This window comes from Amia ocellicauda, chromosome 6, assembly GCF_036373705.1.
Source record: "Amia ocellicauda isolate fAmiCal2 chromosome 6, fAmiCal2.hap1, whole genome shotgun sequence".
Classification (NCBI taxonomy): domain Eukaryota; kingdom Metazoa; phylum Chordata; class Actinopteri; order Amiiformes; family Amiidae; genus Amia; species Amia ocellicauda.
The window spans coordinates 16,856,257-16,876,129 of record NC_089855.1 but is presented as its reverse complement, the minus strand read 5'-3'; the positions used below and the strand labels follow the sequence as shown (position 1 = coordinate 16,876,129).

The 19,873-nt window shown below is 38.2% G+C and overlaps 1 protein-coding gene across 11 annotated transcripts in view; it reads right to left on the bottom strand.

The window, feature by feature from the left end:
- dmd (dystrophin) overlaps positions 1-19,873 on the bottom strand; it is a 631,463-nt gene that overhangs the window by 197,985 nt on the left and 413,605 nt on the right. For all 11 annotated transcript variants that reach the window (XM_066706366.1, XM_066706368.1, XM_066706373.1 and 8 more), the window contains 3 exons: positions 15,102-15,277; positions 8,588-8,732; positions 5,657-5,806 (listed from right to left, as the gene is read on the bottom strand). In XM_066706366.1, coding sequence (XP_066562463.1) covers positions 5,657-5,806; positions 8,588-8,732; positions 15,102-15,277 — 471 coding nt within the window. The remainder of the gene's footprint in view (positions 1-5,656; positions 5,807-8,587; positions 8,733-15,101; positions 15,278-19,873) is intronic.

The following is a 19,873-nucleotide window of genomic DNA, read 5'->3' as shown; positions in this document are numbered from 1 at the left end:
CTTCTCACTTGCAGTGTCCCAAGTGGTATCCAAAAATGTCTCTGTTTTTAACACCCACCTGCCCTCTGTAGTTCTTTAAGTATAAGGTGATGCCCGGTGTGTTGTCTCATCGTGTGTAAGGGACATGACCTCACAGAGGTGAAGTGTATGGTCTGCACAATGAAACGGTTCAAGATGCAGGGCCTGCACCGAATTGACATCTCTTAGACTAGGCATGACAGTGATCTTAATGTAGTCACCTATAGAAATACATAAAGTAAAGGTTGTGAGGCACAAAACAGCTTTAAACCCAAAATAAGTTCTATTAAAAAAAAATGTAAACATAACACTCAACCTCCCCCTTGGATGTCTTTTAAATAGTGTCTGAGGTCAGTTATAACAGGTCACGCAGATCTACACATTCTGCAGTTAGGGCTAGTGAGACACACTGAGATGATCTGTTAAGAACAAAAGTGCAGCTGGGGAAATCTGCACCAGTAGCATTGGCATGTCCTGCAGCAATACATGCTTTTGAGAAGCTTCTGTCAAGTTCATCATAATGGAAAGAAGGTCAAAGTTAATGAAGGGTTCATCTATTTCAAAGAGAGTTTCATGTAAGAACCGGGCTTTCCATGCATGAGATGACATTTATACATAAGTTAAGATGTGTAGGATTGTTTGTAAATGCTTGTGCTCTGATTGGTTGTTTTCTTAAATGTTCTTTACACAATTACACAACAACGCCTTTAGGGCTTGGGAGCGTTTGCAACATTCTGAATTCTTCTTCTCAGGACGGTTAAGCTTTTTAATTTCTAGAACTAGATTAATAAAAAAAAACTAAATCTATTTGTATAAATAAACAAGCAGTTGTACCTCTCCCTTTATCTCCTCCAGCAGTGCAAAAAAAGGCCTGTACAGAATATGATGCCACTGGGGCTCAGACCATGCCTATGTGTCTTTTACACAGATGATATTTACCAAACAGAAGATAGGATCTGGAGGAGAACATCTAAAATTAATTTGACCCTGCCTGCATGCTGTGTTCTGAAATTGCAACTGTTTAGGGTCAAACTTTGATGTCAGCTATTAAAGTTTTAGAGACAAAGAGCCGCTGGCTCAAAGGGATCTTCTGAAATAGCTGTTGTTAAGAAAGATTGCCATGGAGAATGAGTCCCATGTTCCCAATGGTATTCAGAGCTAGTTAATAGACCCTTTTCCTAAAACAAGGTAGTTGACGATCCTCAAGACAGCAATATCACAATTAACGGCAGACCAGATGGGCGTTTCAAGGACACAGACGGACAGAAGTGAACTAGAATGAGTGCTGGGTGAAAACGACATGCCGACTCGAAGCAGCTGCAATTCTGCAAGTGTTCTGAGACAGCAGGCCACTTTTTAAGGTGGTTGTCAAAAGACCAGGATGTAAATGACACTTTTATGAAAGCAATTTCCAAAGCTTTATTCAATTAAATTCAATCCAATTAATTCTTCATTCATGAAATCAGAAAACACGAGTGAAGTTTTTCCAGAAGTTGCCAGAAAACATTAAAAGTTGCTTTGCGTTTGTTGAGATCTCCGACAGGCACTATATGCTTAGTAGACCCGTGTTCTTGTAGTAGACCCGTATTCTGTTGTAGGGCAGCACTGTGGAGTAGTGGTTAGGGCCCTGGACTCATAACTGGAAGGTGGGTTCAAATCCTGGGTGGGCAGTGCTGTTGTACCCTTGAGCAAGGTACCTCACTTAGATTGCTCCAGTAAAATGCCCAGCTGAATAAATGGGTACAAATGTAAGTCGCCCTGGATAAGAGCGTCTATTAAATGACAAATAGTGTAATGTAATGTCACATAATCTGTGGATTATAATTAAAATATTAACTTCACAAAAAGAGAGATGGACAAACACAGGCATGCTCTTATGTTTTGTAAGTCACCCTGGATAAGGGCGTCTGCCAAAATATAAATAAATCAATAAATCAATAAAAATAACAATGGAAAGAGGCTGCAGTGAGCCCCACATGAAACAGGTCTCCTATTATAGCAGCTTCCCGGGTTTCTAACTGATTGTATTCAGAATGCATTAGAGTCTTCCAGCTCCCTCTCTCACCTGCCGAAATCCCCATCTTGCATTGCAATTGAATAAATAAAAGTGGCCATGTGCTTACAGGACATTCCTGCCAGAGATTATGGTTCATCTTCCTTCCGCTTTCATGTAAATTGGCTATTCTGTAGATCACTATTCAGAATTTAGAAATCCAAGAATATGCCATCCTCACGTTCAAGGTCACTGTAATGAGATCTGTGGGGCTGAAAGGGACTTTGCAAAAGATAAAGAGGAGTCCCTTTTATCAGTGTAGATTTCTGTTTAATTTTGTCTTCTTTACAAGCTTATTATTTTCAGTGCTGTGGGGCAACAGTTAGCTGTGACTTTAGAGGAGATTAAAGTAAGACTCGTTTTAATTACAGCTCTCCAAGGTGCGGATTTCAATGACTCTGCCTTTCCTTCTCCCAGTGTGGAAAATATTTAGTTTTCTGACTCCGGTGCAACACAGACTAAAAATGGCTTTACATTTCCTTATCTGGTTTGTATGGACCCAGCCAGCACTGCTTAATACACCCCCGTCTTCAGAAGGGTAAAACAATGTTTAAATCCTGTACACAAGCTACTGCCAAATGACAATAATGACACGCTGACTACGCAGTGTCCTTTTAAAAATGAGATTCACATTGTATTCCTATTAAGTACATGAGCTGGAGGGGAATTTCACGGCAGACTGTGCATAAGTTGTGGAGGTTGTGTTTCTGTTTAACTCTTGAGAATCATGTCAATTGATTAGTGATTTCATTTTGCTTTAATACTTACAGAATGTTCAAAATTAATTTCCTACCAAGAAGATATTAAAGACCAGGTTTGCCCAATTATAGATAATTAAATCATTAAATTAAGATAAATTGGTAGTGAGCTGCGTATAACCCTAGTGACATTCAGGAGACAATGGACTGTGCACTCGTTTTTGAGGGTGTTCACTAAGAAAAGACCATACTATCACAGTACCAGCAATGCTATGTATACATAGCCATATGTTTTCAGGTAACCACTCACACTGTTTATTTGTGTGATTAAAATACAATAAATGTAAGATTAGATCATTCTTACTTATTCTATATTGAACTCAGTTACTAAAGCTCCATTTCTTTAATACATTATCTAGTTGTGTGTGCTACCAATTAGGTTTCTGTTCACTGCCAACCAATGCTGGAAGCACAGTAAAGCAGGGGAAAAGGGAATTGTGTGGTGAAAAGGTCAGTTGAGTTTCATTAATTGTTTTGTTTTCATCCATTTGGACTTTGATATTGAAATGCAATGAATAATCAGTAAAGGAAACATAAACATCAGTTCTAAATTGTGCCCCAATTAAGCACAAAAGGTCGAATGAAGCCTTCTGCATGTATATTAATATTTTAATACAACACAGAATTCACACACAGTTTTGAAGTCATTTAAAATCCATTGATTCTAAATGGAGTGTAATTATCTTATGCAAATCTTCAGATAAGAACTTGACTGCTGTAATTAATTGTACTGTAGATGATTAAGAATGTATTGTATTGAAATAAATAATCAATTTATAAGATTTCAATGCAACCACAGACACTTTAGCTTATTGTGTACTTTCTTTTTTTTAATTGCAGTGAAACCTTCATGTAAGCTTATATTTTCAACAGATTAGTGTTAGTTCTAATAGTCTGATTGATCCCTGTATGACTAGCAAAACATGCATCACTGCATGTGCTGACCTTAACAACAGACTGTGAAAGTAAACACATAATCAGTCTCTAAGAGATTAACACAAATTACCAGCTGGTGAACGTTAAGAGAGCAGGTTTAATGCTCTAAATATTGGCTCTCGGTTTGTGACCATTGTGCTGCAAAAGATCACAAGCAGAAAAGAAAAAATAAAGGAAAGATCGAAAGCAAACTCTCTCTCTCTCTCTCATATATATATAATGGACTATATATATTATGTTAATGCTATATTTATTTACATTCCCCTTGAGTCTCATCTACAGTTCAAACAGAATATCTATTAAGAATGGTAAAATAATGTATTATTCTTACTATTTTATTACACATATCCCTATCCAAAACCACTGACTACATATCATGTTATTTACCTTTGAAGTGTATGGTAAATTTTAGAATTTAGAACATGAAAAGGGTTACAAACAAGGGAGCCATGCTCATCCCAGAATTATTTTTTTCTGGAAGAAATGTCACTATTCTTATTTCAGAGTCAAACAACCTTGTGCATAAAGAAATGCCTGGTATTTTCAGTCAGCTCCTGCACCTGCTCTTATTTTCTGTTTATGAACTCTGTCCTTATTCCATGCTGGAGCTTGAAGGCAGCCTCTGGGATGATTTTGTCAATATCTTTGAGTATTGTGGATACTTGGAAGAAGTCCCATCACAATCTCTGCTGTTTGTGACTGCAAAGCTCAGGTCTGTGTGTGACATTCCTTTGAGACCAGCAATTATTCTGGTCAGTGTTCTCTGAACCCTTCCCAGGGCGACAATATCCATTTGGTTGCACCGTGAGCAAAATTGAACATAATATTCTAAATGAGGCCTTATCACTGAACTGTATAATTTTAACATTACTTCCCTTCATTTAAATTCTACACTTTACACCACACAGTATATCTAAGCACTTCTTTTATCAATTCCCCACATGCAGCCTGGAAGAAGAACGTGATATATCAATCTAAATAATCTAAATCCATTGCATAGGTTGCTTCTTCAATTCAACCCATATGGTATTAACATTCACATTGTAGTAGTATTTTTGTGTAGATGAATGTTAAGTAATTTACGCTTAGTTTTGTTTAATCTTCAAATATACAAAGGTTAGCTTGTAAATCTGCTATCTAACCTCGTCGTTGACAAGCGGTGGACCAACAACAGATCCCTGGGGTACTCCTTTATGACCTCAACTCACTTTCCTCTTTTGGTTTTAGCCTTTTTACATCCCACTTTTTGTGCAGTATTGAAGAAACCAACAAAAAGGATGCTGATGCGAAAAGTACAAGTATACAATATCTTGGGATGTCAGAATGAGAAATGCACGTTAGGATATAAATAAATAACTCTCATTGAAAGTCAGGACAGTTAGCTATGAATCTCTCTTCAAATGTCTATTTAGTAATACTTAAACTGCCCTTCTGAAACATTATTAATACAATTTGATAAAATACATGAAACAATATAGAACTTCTTTAAAATGCGATATGTAAGCTACAATATGCTCCCTATGGTGGATTGTAGGATTGTAGTCTCTCTTCAGAAAACAATCCGTATGTTGCAGTGAAGGAAGGCCCAGTCCTTTCTGTTTGATTCTCGAGCTGACTGACTCTACCAAAGACTACATTCACCTGCATGACTTAAATTTTGAGCCCTGAGCTTATGACTCTTTTTCGTGTCACTCATAAGTGGCAGAAGCCAGTTCACGTGTTGAAAGTGATCTGTTGATTAACTGAAAGGATCTGTTTCTTGTATATATCTTAACTGTTTTTCCTCATTACCTTTTTTCTTAATGTCTTAACTGTATGTGAGACACCATTAACATTTTTTAAATAAATTGAAATGACTCTAGTTGCTGTGTTTATTAAAGTGAATGATTACCGTTGTCCAGCGCCCGTTGACTTGTTTAAGGCTGGTCTCTAGTCTCCTGTGCTCTTCTGAGGTAAGCGCCGTGCTACCATGTGGATACCTTGAACTGTCATTCAGCTCCTTTAATATCCTCTTTCTAGGAGACAGCTCATCCACTCTTAACTGTGGGTGGAAAACAGATATATCATGTATGGAAATATACAAAAAGAAAGACATATAGAAATACATAAAAATGAACTGCAAGGAACTTGCTGTGCTATGTGACCTTAAGCTCCGGACTACTATATATTTTTAGCCATAATCCATCAGTTTAAGTCACATCTCACAAACATGCAATCTATAACTGACAACTTTCTGCATGTTGTGAAATTCCTACAGGAATCTTGGCTCTGTGGTTGTCAAGGCTGCCCAAGGGATAGAAAATTGCATTGGCAGGGGTTGGGATCCCTGTGAAGTCCGAAGTGTAAATAAAGCAGTTGACTTGCAGCATCAATTAGAAAGGAGAGGGAGGTAACCGTAGAACCCTTTAGTACTAGTTATTTTGTGTAAATAGGAAGCAATACACTTTCCTCTGAAGGCTAGTAAATGAGCAAACCTTGGAAAGGCAGGTTCAGAGACAGGGTGTGGAAACTGCATTATATATAGCTGAAATAAAGGTGCTATCATTCCTATGCAGTTGACTCCTCTAGCACCCCTGTGCACCTCTTTCGGGAAGATAGACAAAATCCGTTTAGTCAAACAGTGTTTGCTTAATGAGTTGTTAAGACCAGTATCCAAGACAATGATTGTCAATTGTCTTGAAACAACCCCAGAAATCAGAATCGAGTTTGTGTTTTGAGCTCCAATTCATATTACAGCTGTGAGATTAATACATGTCAAGTATATTTAGATTGTCGACAGCAATTTTCTATCTGGAACCTATACCACAGTCATATATATTTCAACCGTGTTCTTTTTTTCAGTGTAAAGCAGGGTTTACTCTCTTCCAAAACAGAATTGTATCACATACTGTGGTTTTCAGAGCATGGGTGTTGTACATAGCTTGAATTCATGGAAAACAATATATTATTTTGTTGTTTGATTATTCTAGATTGGTAGTGTCCTTCTGTTTATAAACAGAAATAATATAACTGTTTTGTTGATATGTTTTTATTTAATTCAGCCAACTGCATTTTAGTTGTTCTTTAAGCTGTCAACTGGATAAAGTGACTAATAAAGCAGCTATTCCTTGTGGAAAATTTTAGTTAAAGTGGAAAGTGGTTATGTTATTGTAGAAGATGAAACCCCCTTTCATCATGGACCAAAGTCTTTCTGTGGGTTGTACAGCACCTATGATGAACATAACCAGCTGAACATAGCTGCATTGCCACCTCATCCTTGGGGCTGTAAATGACAAGCTCAGGAATGAAAAGAAAAAAAAGGCAGAGCTTAAAGCAGGAGCATATATGCTACAATTTATTTTATACATTGGGATTCTGGTCTTCAGCAAAAAGAGCATATGTTCTGTTTAAGCTGGAAAACAGCCTTCCTCTCGAGACACAGAGGAGCTGCAGGAGCAGGTGGGGCGGGAAGGGTGAACTGTGACCTTGAGAGACTTCAGCTGCGGAGATGTGTACTGCTCACTTGTTTCGCTTGAAAAACATACTCTCACTACCACTAATTGGGCAAACAAAGAATAAATAAAATCACTCTAGCAATACATGTAGTTGACTCATAAATTAGACAACATATGCCAGCAAAAAGTATCATAGCCTCCTTCCTTTGTGTATATATGTATGTACAGTATGTATGAATCTAGGTACAGTATGTATGTATGTATGTATGTATGTATGTATGTATGTATTCATTCATTAATTTGTGGTCTGCTTACTTGCAGATATTTTCCACAGATATAGAGGATAGTGATTATATTATTGTTGGTTTTTATCTGCCTCAAACAAGATAACCTTTGACCAGCTTGGAGAGGCATTTGGAATAAATTCATGAAGATCAACATTAGTCTCTGTATTGCTCTCCATATTAGAGAATGGAGTCAAGAGAACTCCAGAAATTAAGGCCATTTGTCTTTTACCCCAACACCGTTCATTGTGACCTCCTTTCCCTCGCGGTGTTGTCTCTCTGGACATCACACATGGTGATGAACTAGCCAAATCTCCTACTAGTAACAGCCAATGAGACCTTTTCTGTTATGTCACTCAGACAAATGTGTATATTATTTAAAAACTTGAGTGCTATTTTTCAGGTTATTTTAATTATTTCACCATGTATTTAATGTACATTTAATATGAAAGAATTGATAATACATTTACATTTTTCTTTTATTATCAATCTTCATAATGGGTGGGGATAATACATTAATTTTTTTTTTAAATATCAACCTTCATAATGGGTGGGAATTATATTACTACTACCAATTATTAGTCTTGAATATTTAAGAAATAGACATCAACTTTTTTGAGATTTTTGTTTTCCCCACTGCGAATAAAATTGAAAAATACGGAAGTTGTTACAAATCAAACAAACCTGTCCTTTACCAGCCTTCGGTATAATAGAACAGGAGTACATTATTGCAAAAACATGGTTTATTCATAGATTCAATTATACTGTATTATACAAAACTACAGAATATCAGAATATAAAAAAGTGCATGTCAATCTAGGCAAAGATAAAAATCAATCAGTTTTATGAACATCCCACTGTAGAAACTCTACAGATTATGTTGTCAGTTGATGAAAGAGAAAAACATCTTCAGCATCCAGTCATTGGTAGTTACTCATCTCTGCCCCCCCTGACGTTGGACATAAATATTGTATTACAAGCTGGAATAAATGTTGAAAATGTTACAGCCATTATAAATTGAGTCAATAAACTTTAATGAAATGCACTCCTTATTCAAGCATATACCGGTGGCATTGAGTGGTCAATTAAAGATGTTTTATTTACCTTAACTTTCTCTAAGGAAGCGTTCAGCTGCTGCGTGTCTCCGGGCTCCAGCTCAATTGATATAATGCTCTCCGCTTCTTCAAGCCAAGAGAGGAACTCATTCAGGTCTTCTTGCAGTTCTGATATGTGTTTCTCTTCTTCTGACCTGATGAGGAAAACACATTACAGCTTATTAAACAAACAATTAACACAGCTCTCCTACAACCCATTGACCCAAACTTTGGTTTTCCCCACATTAAGTATAGATATTTAATTTTAATTTGTATTCAGTTAGACAAATGTACTAAACATATTATTATTCCTGTGCTTTATAGATCAGATTTGTATTATTCATACTGTTCATAGTCTAAATAACTAATATATTTTTCAGTATTAACTCTATAAAAAATGTATGCAGACATATAAATCTGTGCTTCTAAGTGTTAAATGTTTGTGTCTTAGTTTGTTTTTGCCCGTGCTTTATGTAAAATGAATATATCACATTCATAACCCATAATCCCCTATGCGCTGACAAACTCACATACAAATGCGCACGAACACACACACACACACACACACACACACAAACCATCTGGGACTTCAAGAGTGAAGACCTCTAAAAGCTCTTAAAATGCACTTTAAACAGAGACAAACAGAGAGAAGTTGTTTATGCATCAGTATACACAATTTGTGCCCTAAGAGATAATCAGGTTTAACAAACAGTGTGATTCTTTTCGTCTTTTTCAAAAGCACATTAAATAATTGAAATAAACAAACAAATACACAAATAAGTAGATTAATCCAAACAGAAATCACAATTTAAAAAAACTTATTTAATTATTTAAGAGAACACACATTTCAAAGAAAGAATTTCACGGCTCTCACAAGCTAAAATAAATAATTACAATGTATTAAATACATTCTGTGCTCGCCTATTGCAGAACAATTTTTAGGATAAAATATTCCCTGAAACTCAAGAAAATAAACTGCTCTGAAGAGTCTTAACCATTTCATTGTTGTGACAGTTATAGAAAAGGATCTTTAGTATAAAAAAGGTGACTGGTCCTGAATTTTGAAAGCTGTGTCTTGTGTGGCCTGTTTCAGATTCTCAAAGCACAATGACAGGTCGTCAACTTTCATGTCCTTCAGATTCCAGCCATGACTAGCATCAAAAGATAATTTCCCCACTGAGCGATTACCATTATCAGAACTTATTGTGCATAACTTTGTATTAATATGAAAAAAGGGGGCTTCTGTTATGTTAAATGGTTGATATTTTGTAGATCTTTCAGTCTTTTATATCTGGAATGCTGCCAGTGAAATAAAGCTGCCACACTCTTGTCAGCGGTATTGTTTTTGCCTCTTTTGTCCTCGAACTGCTTCAGCAATACAGAATATTCCCCTATGAAAATTGGTCTCGCTCAGGATGATTTAGAAAATTTGATTTGTATTTCCCCCCCCCTTTAATCTCAGTGGACTTTTCTGTTCTAGTGTGTGCAGTCAAGGAGGGGGGGGGTTCCATGCTCTAGCAAGACTAGAGTGAATCACGTCATGATAAAAGGCTAATTTTATACACTATAAGTCCAGTTACTCTATCCTAATCTTAACTCTAACCTCCAAACCAACCTCAGCGACTGAACAGCATTGGTCCGAATCATGGCACCAATGACGTGTGTGCACACCGACACCCCGAGGATCTGAACCAAAGATTTCTGCACAATTCCGAGCAACTGATCGGCACAGCCCGAAACAGAGCCCCTAACCTGCTACACCCATAGGTCAGTACCCGGACATGTCGGGGTTTGAACAGTCTGCCATGCGTATAGGGAGTTACTTCACTGCGACAGGCTTCACTATGAGCCCTGATACACAGGCAAAGCTGCTATATTTAAATACATACTATTTGAATATCAGTAATAACCATCAGAGAAGTATTTGCTTCCTGGCATGATTTTCAAAGCAGACATATCTGATTAAATTGCAACCTGATTCACAGTACAGAATACTAAGAGCTGTCTGCAGGTACCTCTTCTGTTGGTGTCAAAGAGGAAACTCAAATGCATGAATGTGTGTACAGCTAAATTCACAGCTTAATGCACTGGGAGATAACACGTCCCTGCTCTCTTAAGAAGAACTTTAAAATGAAAATACCCAGTTTTAATTGAAGTATGTATCTGTGAGCAGCTTCAGAAGGGTAAATAGGTCATGTGTTCTCTAGATAGTCTTTTTGCATTCTGTAGATATCACTGTATTCCTACATAACCAGGTTTTGTTGAAAAGTACAGTTATTGAACTAAATGAAAGATCACGTGAATGACAAAGATGATATCATATAGCAATAAATGAATGTCAAAAATTGTTTTAAGAGAAAAGCTAAAGACATCGTCCTTAGTATGCTATTTCTAATCTAACACATCTGAAGCAATTTAAACCCTGTGGGTACCAGTGAGTGGTCATTTGTTATACATTAGCTATATTTTAAGAGATGTCTGCACCTTGATGTACTGAATTTATATTATGACATGATGCTAGCACTTAGCACTGTGCCTCACAATTTGGAAAACCATTTGGAAAACATATTTTCACTTTTATTTACGTAATTGCTTAATTTAATTAAGATTGAAATCCTCCATGCTGTAGACATGCAGAGTAAGAAGGATGATTTTTAAGACATATGTAGACATTCATTGCATACCATTTGTAAGGGACATGACATGTAACATAAGTGTTTCCAGTATATCTTTGCTGAGCAAGTGCAGAGATCTGATACACACATGGCTTAACCAGGGTTAGCTGCAGTGCTTCAAATCTCATTTAACATGGAATGAGACACTTCTAAAATTAGTATGTCCAGCACACAGCATTTTTGTGTGCTTGTTCTGCACAGTGCGTTTACCCCAGTGCTTTGCATCAGCACTTGCATCAGAATTGCAGGCCCTTTGTGTTTCAATTCTCCATGTGAATAATTAAACTTTCTTTCTCCAGCATTAAACAAAAACAAAGTTTATACAAGCAATACTTTTGTCTACATGTCCATACAGAAATTCTGTAATTTTGTTGTCAATACAAAGATCTTGATCTAGAGAAATATGATTAACCTCAACAGCTGTCAATAACCTAAAGGTTGCCCATTACCAATTTATTCTCATTTTATCTTTCTTGTGTACTCAGTAGGTTGATATTTGATATTTTAATTCAGGCAACTAAGCCCAAGCTTCATTCATCATTATGACGTTAATGATGCCCTGACAGACCAATGCATGCAAAATCAAATCTACGGCCTGCCTTCTCATCAAAGTATAGACATCAGCTTTGAAACATAAGCCATGACAGCCTAGACAGCCCACAAATCAGATTAAAATACTCTGATAGGATTTTCTGCTTATTATTTATTTATTAAAAGTGAGAATACTCAAAGATTAAAAAGAAGATAAAGAAAACTGGATAATATAACTTTTCAACACTTATATTAGCTAATGAACACAAACTAGCAACATTTCATGTTATGTTGAAAAGGGAATTAAAGCAGAGCAATACGAAGATAATTAATTGTGGAATACTATGAAGTACGTCTCTTTTAGTCCTGTCGGTGAACTCTTGCCCATTTAAAGATCATTGCTACAGGTACCAGTGACATCAAAGCCATTGTGCAACTCCTGTGAAACAGAAAGGTACCAGTTAAGGACACTTGAGTCCAGATAAATGGGGTTGCATTCTCAACCTTTCGTTATCTTTCAAGAAGTCAAGAATACAACCCAAAGGAGGTGGGATAATGTTTACCAAAGCCACCGTGAGGGAGGTCATCAGCAAAGCTTAAGGAAGTCATCTCCGAGGCAATGGACTACATGGAAGCAAGTCCTTAACTCAAGCACAATAACAGAAAACAACTACATGAAAGAGGGCAGGGAACCAACAGGGACCCACACACCATCAACCAAACCATGAGCAGGGGCTACAGTTTTCAACTAGAAAATAATTCAGATATGGAAGGGAGCAGTTCATATAAGTGACTTCCAAAGCAAACAACCTACTAGGATGCGCATAAGAACATAAGAATATAAGAATATAAGAACGTTTACAAACGAGAGGAGGCCATTCGACCCATCGTGCTCGTATGGTGTTCATTAATGCATGCAGAGGCAAAACAGTTGCCGGAGATGGGAAAAACTGCTTCTCAACTGCCAATACACAATAGTGGCCAGGAGCATGTGCCACACAGGCTACTGAGGCTCAACTGAAGCCAGCACTGGATTTCAGATAAAGGGAGCTGTCAGCTGCACAAATGTCAGTCAGAGTTGAATACAATATTAAGTTAAATAATGTGTATGCATCATTTTTCAATTTAAAAAATGGGACACCATAAGAAGGGTCTGAATACTTTTGCAAGGGACTGTATTATATATACAGCTCTGGAGTTCAGAAATCACTCCAAGTTCAGAAATCAATGTTAAGTAGTCTCTTAATTTTTTCCAGAGCTGTATATATATAACGAAAACACAAAACGGAAGCTTGAGGAACTAAATTAATCATACACACAGTATTAATGAACTAGTCCAATGACTTGCCAGCTAATCATATAGGTTATTGACTACCACTGAATTAATATATTAATAATAATATTAAGACAGACAATTTTTTAAATTTTTGCTCACGACTCAGGTGGGAGTCCCAGGTGAATGGCAAAAAGCTTTGTTAGAAAAATCGTTCATGAGTTCCCATGGTAACATCAATGTCCCATACCCTTTTGGGTAGTATTCTCTTTTTCAGATAACAGGAGATGCAATTGCAACCTTTTGGTATACCAGGCTGCCTGAGGAAGCCTCAACTCAATGATTGCACAAAAAACTTATTGTAAGCAGCAGGGCACTTCTGTTGTCAGTGGGAGCTGTATTTGTTCTCTGGCAGAGACACAGAACCCATCCTCTACTACCTGAATTCAAAGGACAAAGAGAAGGCAGCGGCCTGACAGCACATAATTTGATACATTTACTTTGAGGCTCCTTCTCAGTCAATCCGGGAGCGCAGAGGGAAGAATAGCACCTGCAAAAGGGGTTTTGCAAAGGTTGGAAACCACAAATGAATCTGAAGTATTAAGTAGCTGTGACTATTTTTTATTCCGCCCCAAGATCTCAACATTCTTTCAAATTTAAAACAAATCTACAAGGCAGGATAGTGCAAGAAAGTGAGCCCTCTGGCCCCAGTAGATAGACCTGGTAAGAAACAATTTATGTTGGGGAAAGAAAGAGATACAAATCCCTAATGTATCTGAACATACCTTTACTCTCCAAAATGAGTGTGGCTTCATTTCTCGATGAAGAGTTCTTTAACTCTTTTTCTTTTTAAATTGATGTCATTTTTTGTACTAAGCCTTTGGCCATGACATTTGACAGAAGACAAGCTGAAAATTAATCATGAGGCTCCTAAAAACAGCTTCTGACAGCACACCTGATTCCTCATCAACACACTGTGCCTTTTGTAAGGTGCTCTCTTTGGCCCAAACAATTTCGATGTGTCATTATATTCATTTGCAGTGACAAGACTTGACAGAGGTGGGGGGCAGGGGGTGTCACAATGCCTAATGAAAACAGGCCTGTGAAAAAAAATACCTTGCAGGTCTCTGCACCAAGCATTTCTCATTTTGAGAGGGGCTTTTTCCAAGGAATAAATGAACTAACTTTAAGGAGTGTTAGCATGCATCAGATTGCTGATTTGTACCCATGTATGAGGGGTGTCATTGCCTGAAGCTTGAATGGGAAAAGGGGAAGGTTTGGACTCAAGAGAATACATTTGTCTACTTGCACCCGGGGATCAATGTTAAAGTCCCATAAACTAGAATGGTGATTGATCCATTCATACATCATTTTGAACACATTTCAACAACATTCTGGCAGCAAAGAAGACTATAAAGACAAGATAAACGTGTTATAAGCACAGTGACACTTGCCTCAACACAGACAAATGTGGCGAACATTGTGTCAAGTAAACAAAGTCATCACAGTCCTGTGTATCAGGCATTCACCAAACAAATTACAAATTGTGTATCTTGTGACATACAGTTTTAATTGCTTTATTTGTAATAATTTATTTGAGGCAATGTTACTTGGTGTTTGGTACATAGTTTGCTGAACACTAATTAATCCTGGAGAAGACTGTAACGATTCAAGTTGACAAAATAACAAAATTGACTACCAAAACATAGAAACAAATACTTTTGACTACAACTATAGATTTGCAAAACACTATAGTAATAAAATGATTGGATGGTAGTACATACTCTATTCTGTATTTTGGGATTGAAAAAGATACACACCGTAAACTACAATAAAAAGTAATTAATGATAAGCACTTCAGCTCAACAGAGCCAGCAGGTTTGTAGTTAGCAGGGTACATTTCTTTCAAGCAAGTTAACTTGATATTGAAAACTATTTGTGAATATGAAAGAAATTAATTTACAGGGATTACATAAATTGGATGGTGACATCATTGATGTTTGATGGAGCCAGGACATAGTTGTGTGCTAACCCAGAATTCTTACCTCCTCCTCCTCTCTGCCACCTGCCGACAGACCTCCTCCCAGCGTGCGTTGACCCCGGTCAGTTTCTCCTTGAAGAGAATGGCGTCCTCCGCAGTTGACTGCTGGGCGATCTCCTCTCCACTGACATTCAGGGCTGTGACCAGTGCCTGCTGGTTTGTGATGCCATTGTGCAGCTCCTGTAAAACAGAAAGGTGCCAGTTAAGGACACTTGAGATGAATGACACAATGAACTGGGGCTGGATTGCTAATTAGTGGATGTAGTATAGAGGCTGTGTAATTTACTGCTGGGTGTGTCCTGTAACACCATTCATAGTTTACGCTTGATATGTGTGCCCACTATATTTAAATATTATTCTTGTAAAGTAAATAAAATAAAGTCAGTTTTGCCATAAGATAGCATTCTTTTGTGTGGGAAAACAAAGCAGTCTTCACCGAAGTCTTAACCACCAGAGACTCTTCTCTCTCTCTTGTCTATTTAGAACATAAATAAAACATACAAATGCACAATCAAACAAATGTCTGGATCTGAAATCAGTGTGCTCCTTCACCTACTACAACAAATGATTAAACACATAATAGTAGGAATTATGTTGTGATAATTTGCAGTATCTGTTGCAATGAAAGATCATGATAACCAAAATAATTGATCAAAGTACTCCATGTTGAAGTAGCTTGAGGTGCAGAAATAATAGCAGACAAAACCTACAGAACTCGGAGAGCAATCTGATCAGTTAAACCAAAGGGGTTTCAATGTCTAATTTTCCTTATTTCAACCAACAACTAAAGAAAATATATATAATTAATTCTGTTCATCAGTTAAAAATATAGAGAACCACCAAACAAGATGGCCAGACTCTGTGCAGTCGCAAACAGTCATCTTCCACCCAATATTTAAAATGCAAACCGCGCTGAGATTGAAAGACAGAACTAACAGGGTCAGCTCTCTTTTTCCGCATGACTACTCAGATGGCACAGTTTAGAAGCTATCAGGAGGCTGTACAGTAATGATAGTGGCAGCCCGACTAAAAGCAGAAGCACAGAACCCCACTTTCCAAGTGACACAGACTTCAAGTGTGCGCTGATGACAAGACACATGAGCTATGTTTCATGAGTGATAATGGACCACTTTACAAACTAACTGTGAGGAGAGAAATGGATCTGCAACACTGTAACAATACCCAAGTGAAAAAACAATAACAAAAAAAGAAACATCCTTATGACACAGAATTGAAACCTTCCTTTCTGGGAAGTGTTGATACAATATACTTTTAGACATATTTATTCATACATTTTGAATTCCACATTGTGTCTTTCCATAAAATAAATTTCTTCTGCATGTAACATATATATGGAATAAATCCCAAGAGATAGAAATACCGAGAAGAACACATAGAAAATGGGAAGATGAAATCAGAAGGGTTCCTGAAAACATCTTGGAGAGGCTTCTATTAAGCAGTGGATTGAAAAGGGCAGCAGATGAAGATGATGATAACAATTATATATATATATATATATATATATATATATATATATATATACACACCGATCAGCCATAACATTATGACCACCTGCCTAATATTGTGTAGGTCCCCCTTTTGCCGCCAAAACAGCCCTGACCCGTTGAGGCATGGACTCCACTAGACCTCTGAAGGTGTGCTGTGGTATCTGGCACCAAGATGTTAGCAGCAGATCCTTTAAGTCCTGTAAGTTGCGAGGTGGAGCCTCCATGGATTGGACTTGTTTGTCCAGCACATCCCACAGATGCTCGATTGGATTGAGATCTGGGGAATTTGGAGGCCAAGGCAACACCTTGAACTCTTAATTCATCAGACCAGGCCACCTTCTTCCATTGCTCCGTGGTCCAGTTCTGATGCTCACGTGCCCATTGTAGGCGCGTTCGGCAGTGGACAGGGGTCAGCATGGGCACCCTGACTGCTCTGTGACTACGCAGCCCCATACAGAACAAACTGTGATGCACTGTGTGTTCTGACACCTTTCTATCAGAACCAGCATGAATTTTTTCAGCAGTTTGAGCTACAGTAGCTCATGTGTTGGATTGGACCACACGGGGCAGCCTTCGCTCCCCACGTGCATCAGTGAGTCTTGGTCGCTCATGACCCTGTCGCCGGTTCACCGCTTTTCCTTCCTTGGACCACTTTTGATAGGTACTGACCACTGTAGACTGGGAACACCCCACAAGAGCTGCAGTTTTGGAGATGCTCTGACCCAGTCGTCTAGCCATCACAATTTGGCCCTTGTCAAAGTCGCTCAGATCCTTACGCTTGCCCATTTTTCCTGCTTCTATCACATCACAAATGTTCACTTGCTGCCTAATATATCCCACCCAGTGACAGGTGCCATGATAATGAGATTATCAGTGTTATTCACTTCACCTGTCAGTGGTCATAATGTTATGGCTGATCGGTATATATATATATATATATATATATATATATATATATATATTCAGTACTGTAAAAGTTTTAGACAGGTGTGAAAATGCTGTGAAGTAAGAATGCTTTCAAAAATAGACATGTTAATAGATTATATTTATCAATTAACAAAATGCAAAGTGAGTGAACAAAATAAAAATCTAAATCAAATCAATATTTGGTGTGACCACCCTTTGCCTTCAAAACAGCATCAATTCTTCTAGGTACACTTGCACAAAGTCAGGGATTTTGTAGGCATATAGTCAGGTGTTTGATTAAACAATTATACCAAACAGGTGCTAATGATCATCAATTCAATATGCAGGTTGAAACACAATCATTAACTGAAACAGAAACAGCTGTGTAAGAGGAATAAAACTGGCTGAGGAACAGCCAAACTCAGCTAACAAGGTGAGGCTGCTGAAGACAGTTTACTGTCAAAAGTCACACCATGGCAAGACTGAGCACGGCAACAAGACACAAGGCAGTTATACTGCATCAGCAAGGTCTCTCCCAGGCAGAAATTTCAAGGCAGACAGGGGTTTCCAGATGTGCTGTCCAAGCTCTTTTGAAGAAGCACAAAGAAATGGGCAGTGTTGAGGACTTTAGACGCAATGGTCGGCCAAGGAAACTTACTGTAGCAGATGAAAGACGCATAATGCTTACTTCCCTTTGCAATAGGAAGATGTCCAGCAGTGCCATCAGCTCAGAATTGGCAGAAAGCAGCGGGACCCTGGTACACCCATCTACTGTCCGGAGAAGTCTGGTCAGAAGTGGCCTTCATGGAAGACTTGCAGCCAAAAAGCCATACCTCCGACATGGCAACAAGGCCAAGTGACTCAACTATGCACGTAAAGACAGGAACTGGGGTGCAGAAAAATGGCAGCAGGTGCTCTGGACTGATGAGTCAAAATTTGAAATATTTGGCTGTAGCAGAAGGCAGTTTGTTCGCCGAAGGGCGGGAGAGCGGTACACGAATGAGTGTCTGCAGGCAACAGTGAAGCATGGTGGAGGTTCCTTGCAAGCTTGGGGCTACATTTCTGCAAATGGAGTTGGTGATTTGGTCAGAATGAATGGTCTCCTCAATGCTGAGAAGTACAGGCAGATACTTACCCATCATGCAATACCATCAGGGAGGCATCTGATTGGCCCCAAATGTATTCTGCAGCATGACACCGACCCCAAACATACAGCAAAAGTAATTTAACAACTATCTTCAGCATAAAGAAGAACAAGGAGTCCTGGAAGTGATGGTATGGCTCCACAGAGCCCTGATCTCAACATCATCGAGTCTGTCTGGGATTACATGAAGAGAGAGAAACAACTGAGGCTGCCTAAATCCACAGAAGAACTGTGGTTAGTTCTCCAAGATGTTTGGGCCAACCAACCTGCCGAGTTCCTTCAAAAACTGTGTGCAAGTGCACCTAGAAGAATTGATGCTGTTTTGAAGGCAAAGGGTGGTCACACCAAATATTGATTTGATGCAGATTTTTCTTCTGTTCACTCACTTTGCATGTAGTTAATTGATAAATATAATCTATTAACATGTCTATTTTGAAAGCTATTTTTTCACACCTGCCTAGAACATTTGCACAGTACTGTATATATACATATGGGGGTGCTTTGGTGGTGGTAATGTGGGAGATTTGTACAGGGTAAAAGGGATCTTGAAGAAGGAAGGCTATCACTCCATTTTGCAATGTCATGCCATACCCTGTGGACGGCGCTTAATTGGAGCCAATTTCCTCCTACAAGAGGACAATGACCCAAAACACAGCTACAAACTATGCAAGAACTATTTAGGGAAGAAGCAGTCAGCTGGTATACTATCTATAATGGAGTGGCCAGCACAGTCACCAAATCTCAACCCTATTGAGCTGTTGTGGGAGCAGCTTGACTGTATGGTACATAAGAAGTGCTCATCAAGTCAATCCAACTTGTGGGAGGTGCTTCAGGAAGCATGGGGTGAAATCTCTTCAGATTACCTCAACAAACTGACAACTACAATGCCAAAGGTCTGCAAGGCTGTAATTGCTGCAAATGGAGGATTCTTTTATGAAAGCAAAGTTTGAAGGACACAATTATTATTTAAATAAAAAATAATTATTTCTAACCTTGTCAATGACTATATTTCCTATTCATTTTGCTACATTTCCTATTCAAACTCATTGCATGTATGTTTTCATGGAAAACAAGGACATTTCTATGTGACCCCAAACTTTGAGATGGTAGTGTATAGTATATATATCTTTATATTTGCAGAGTGGCCCTTGCTGAAATAAGGTTCAGGACAGAGGCTGCGAAAGGATACCTTATACCATTGAAGACAAATGAAGAAGA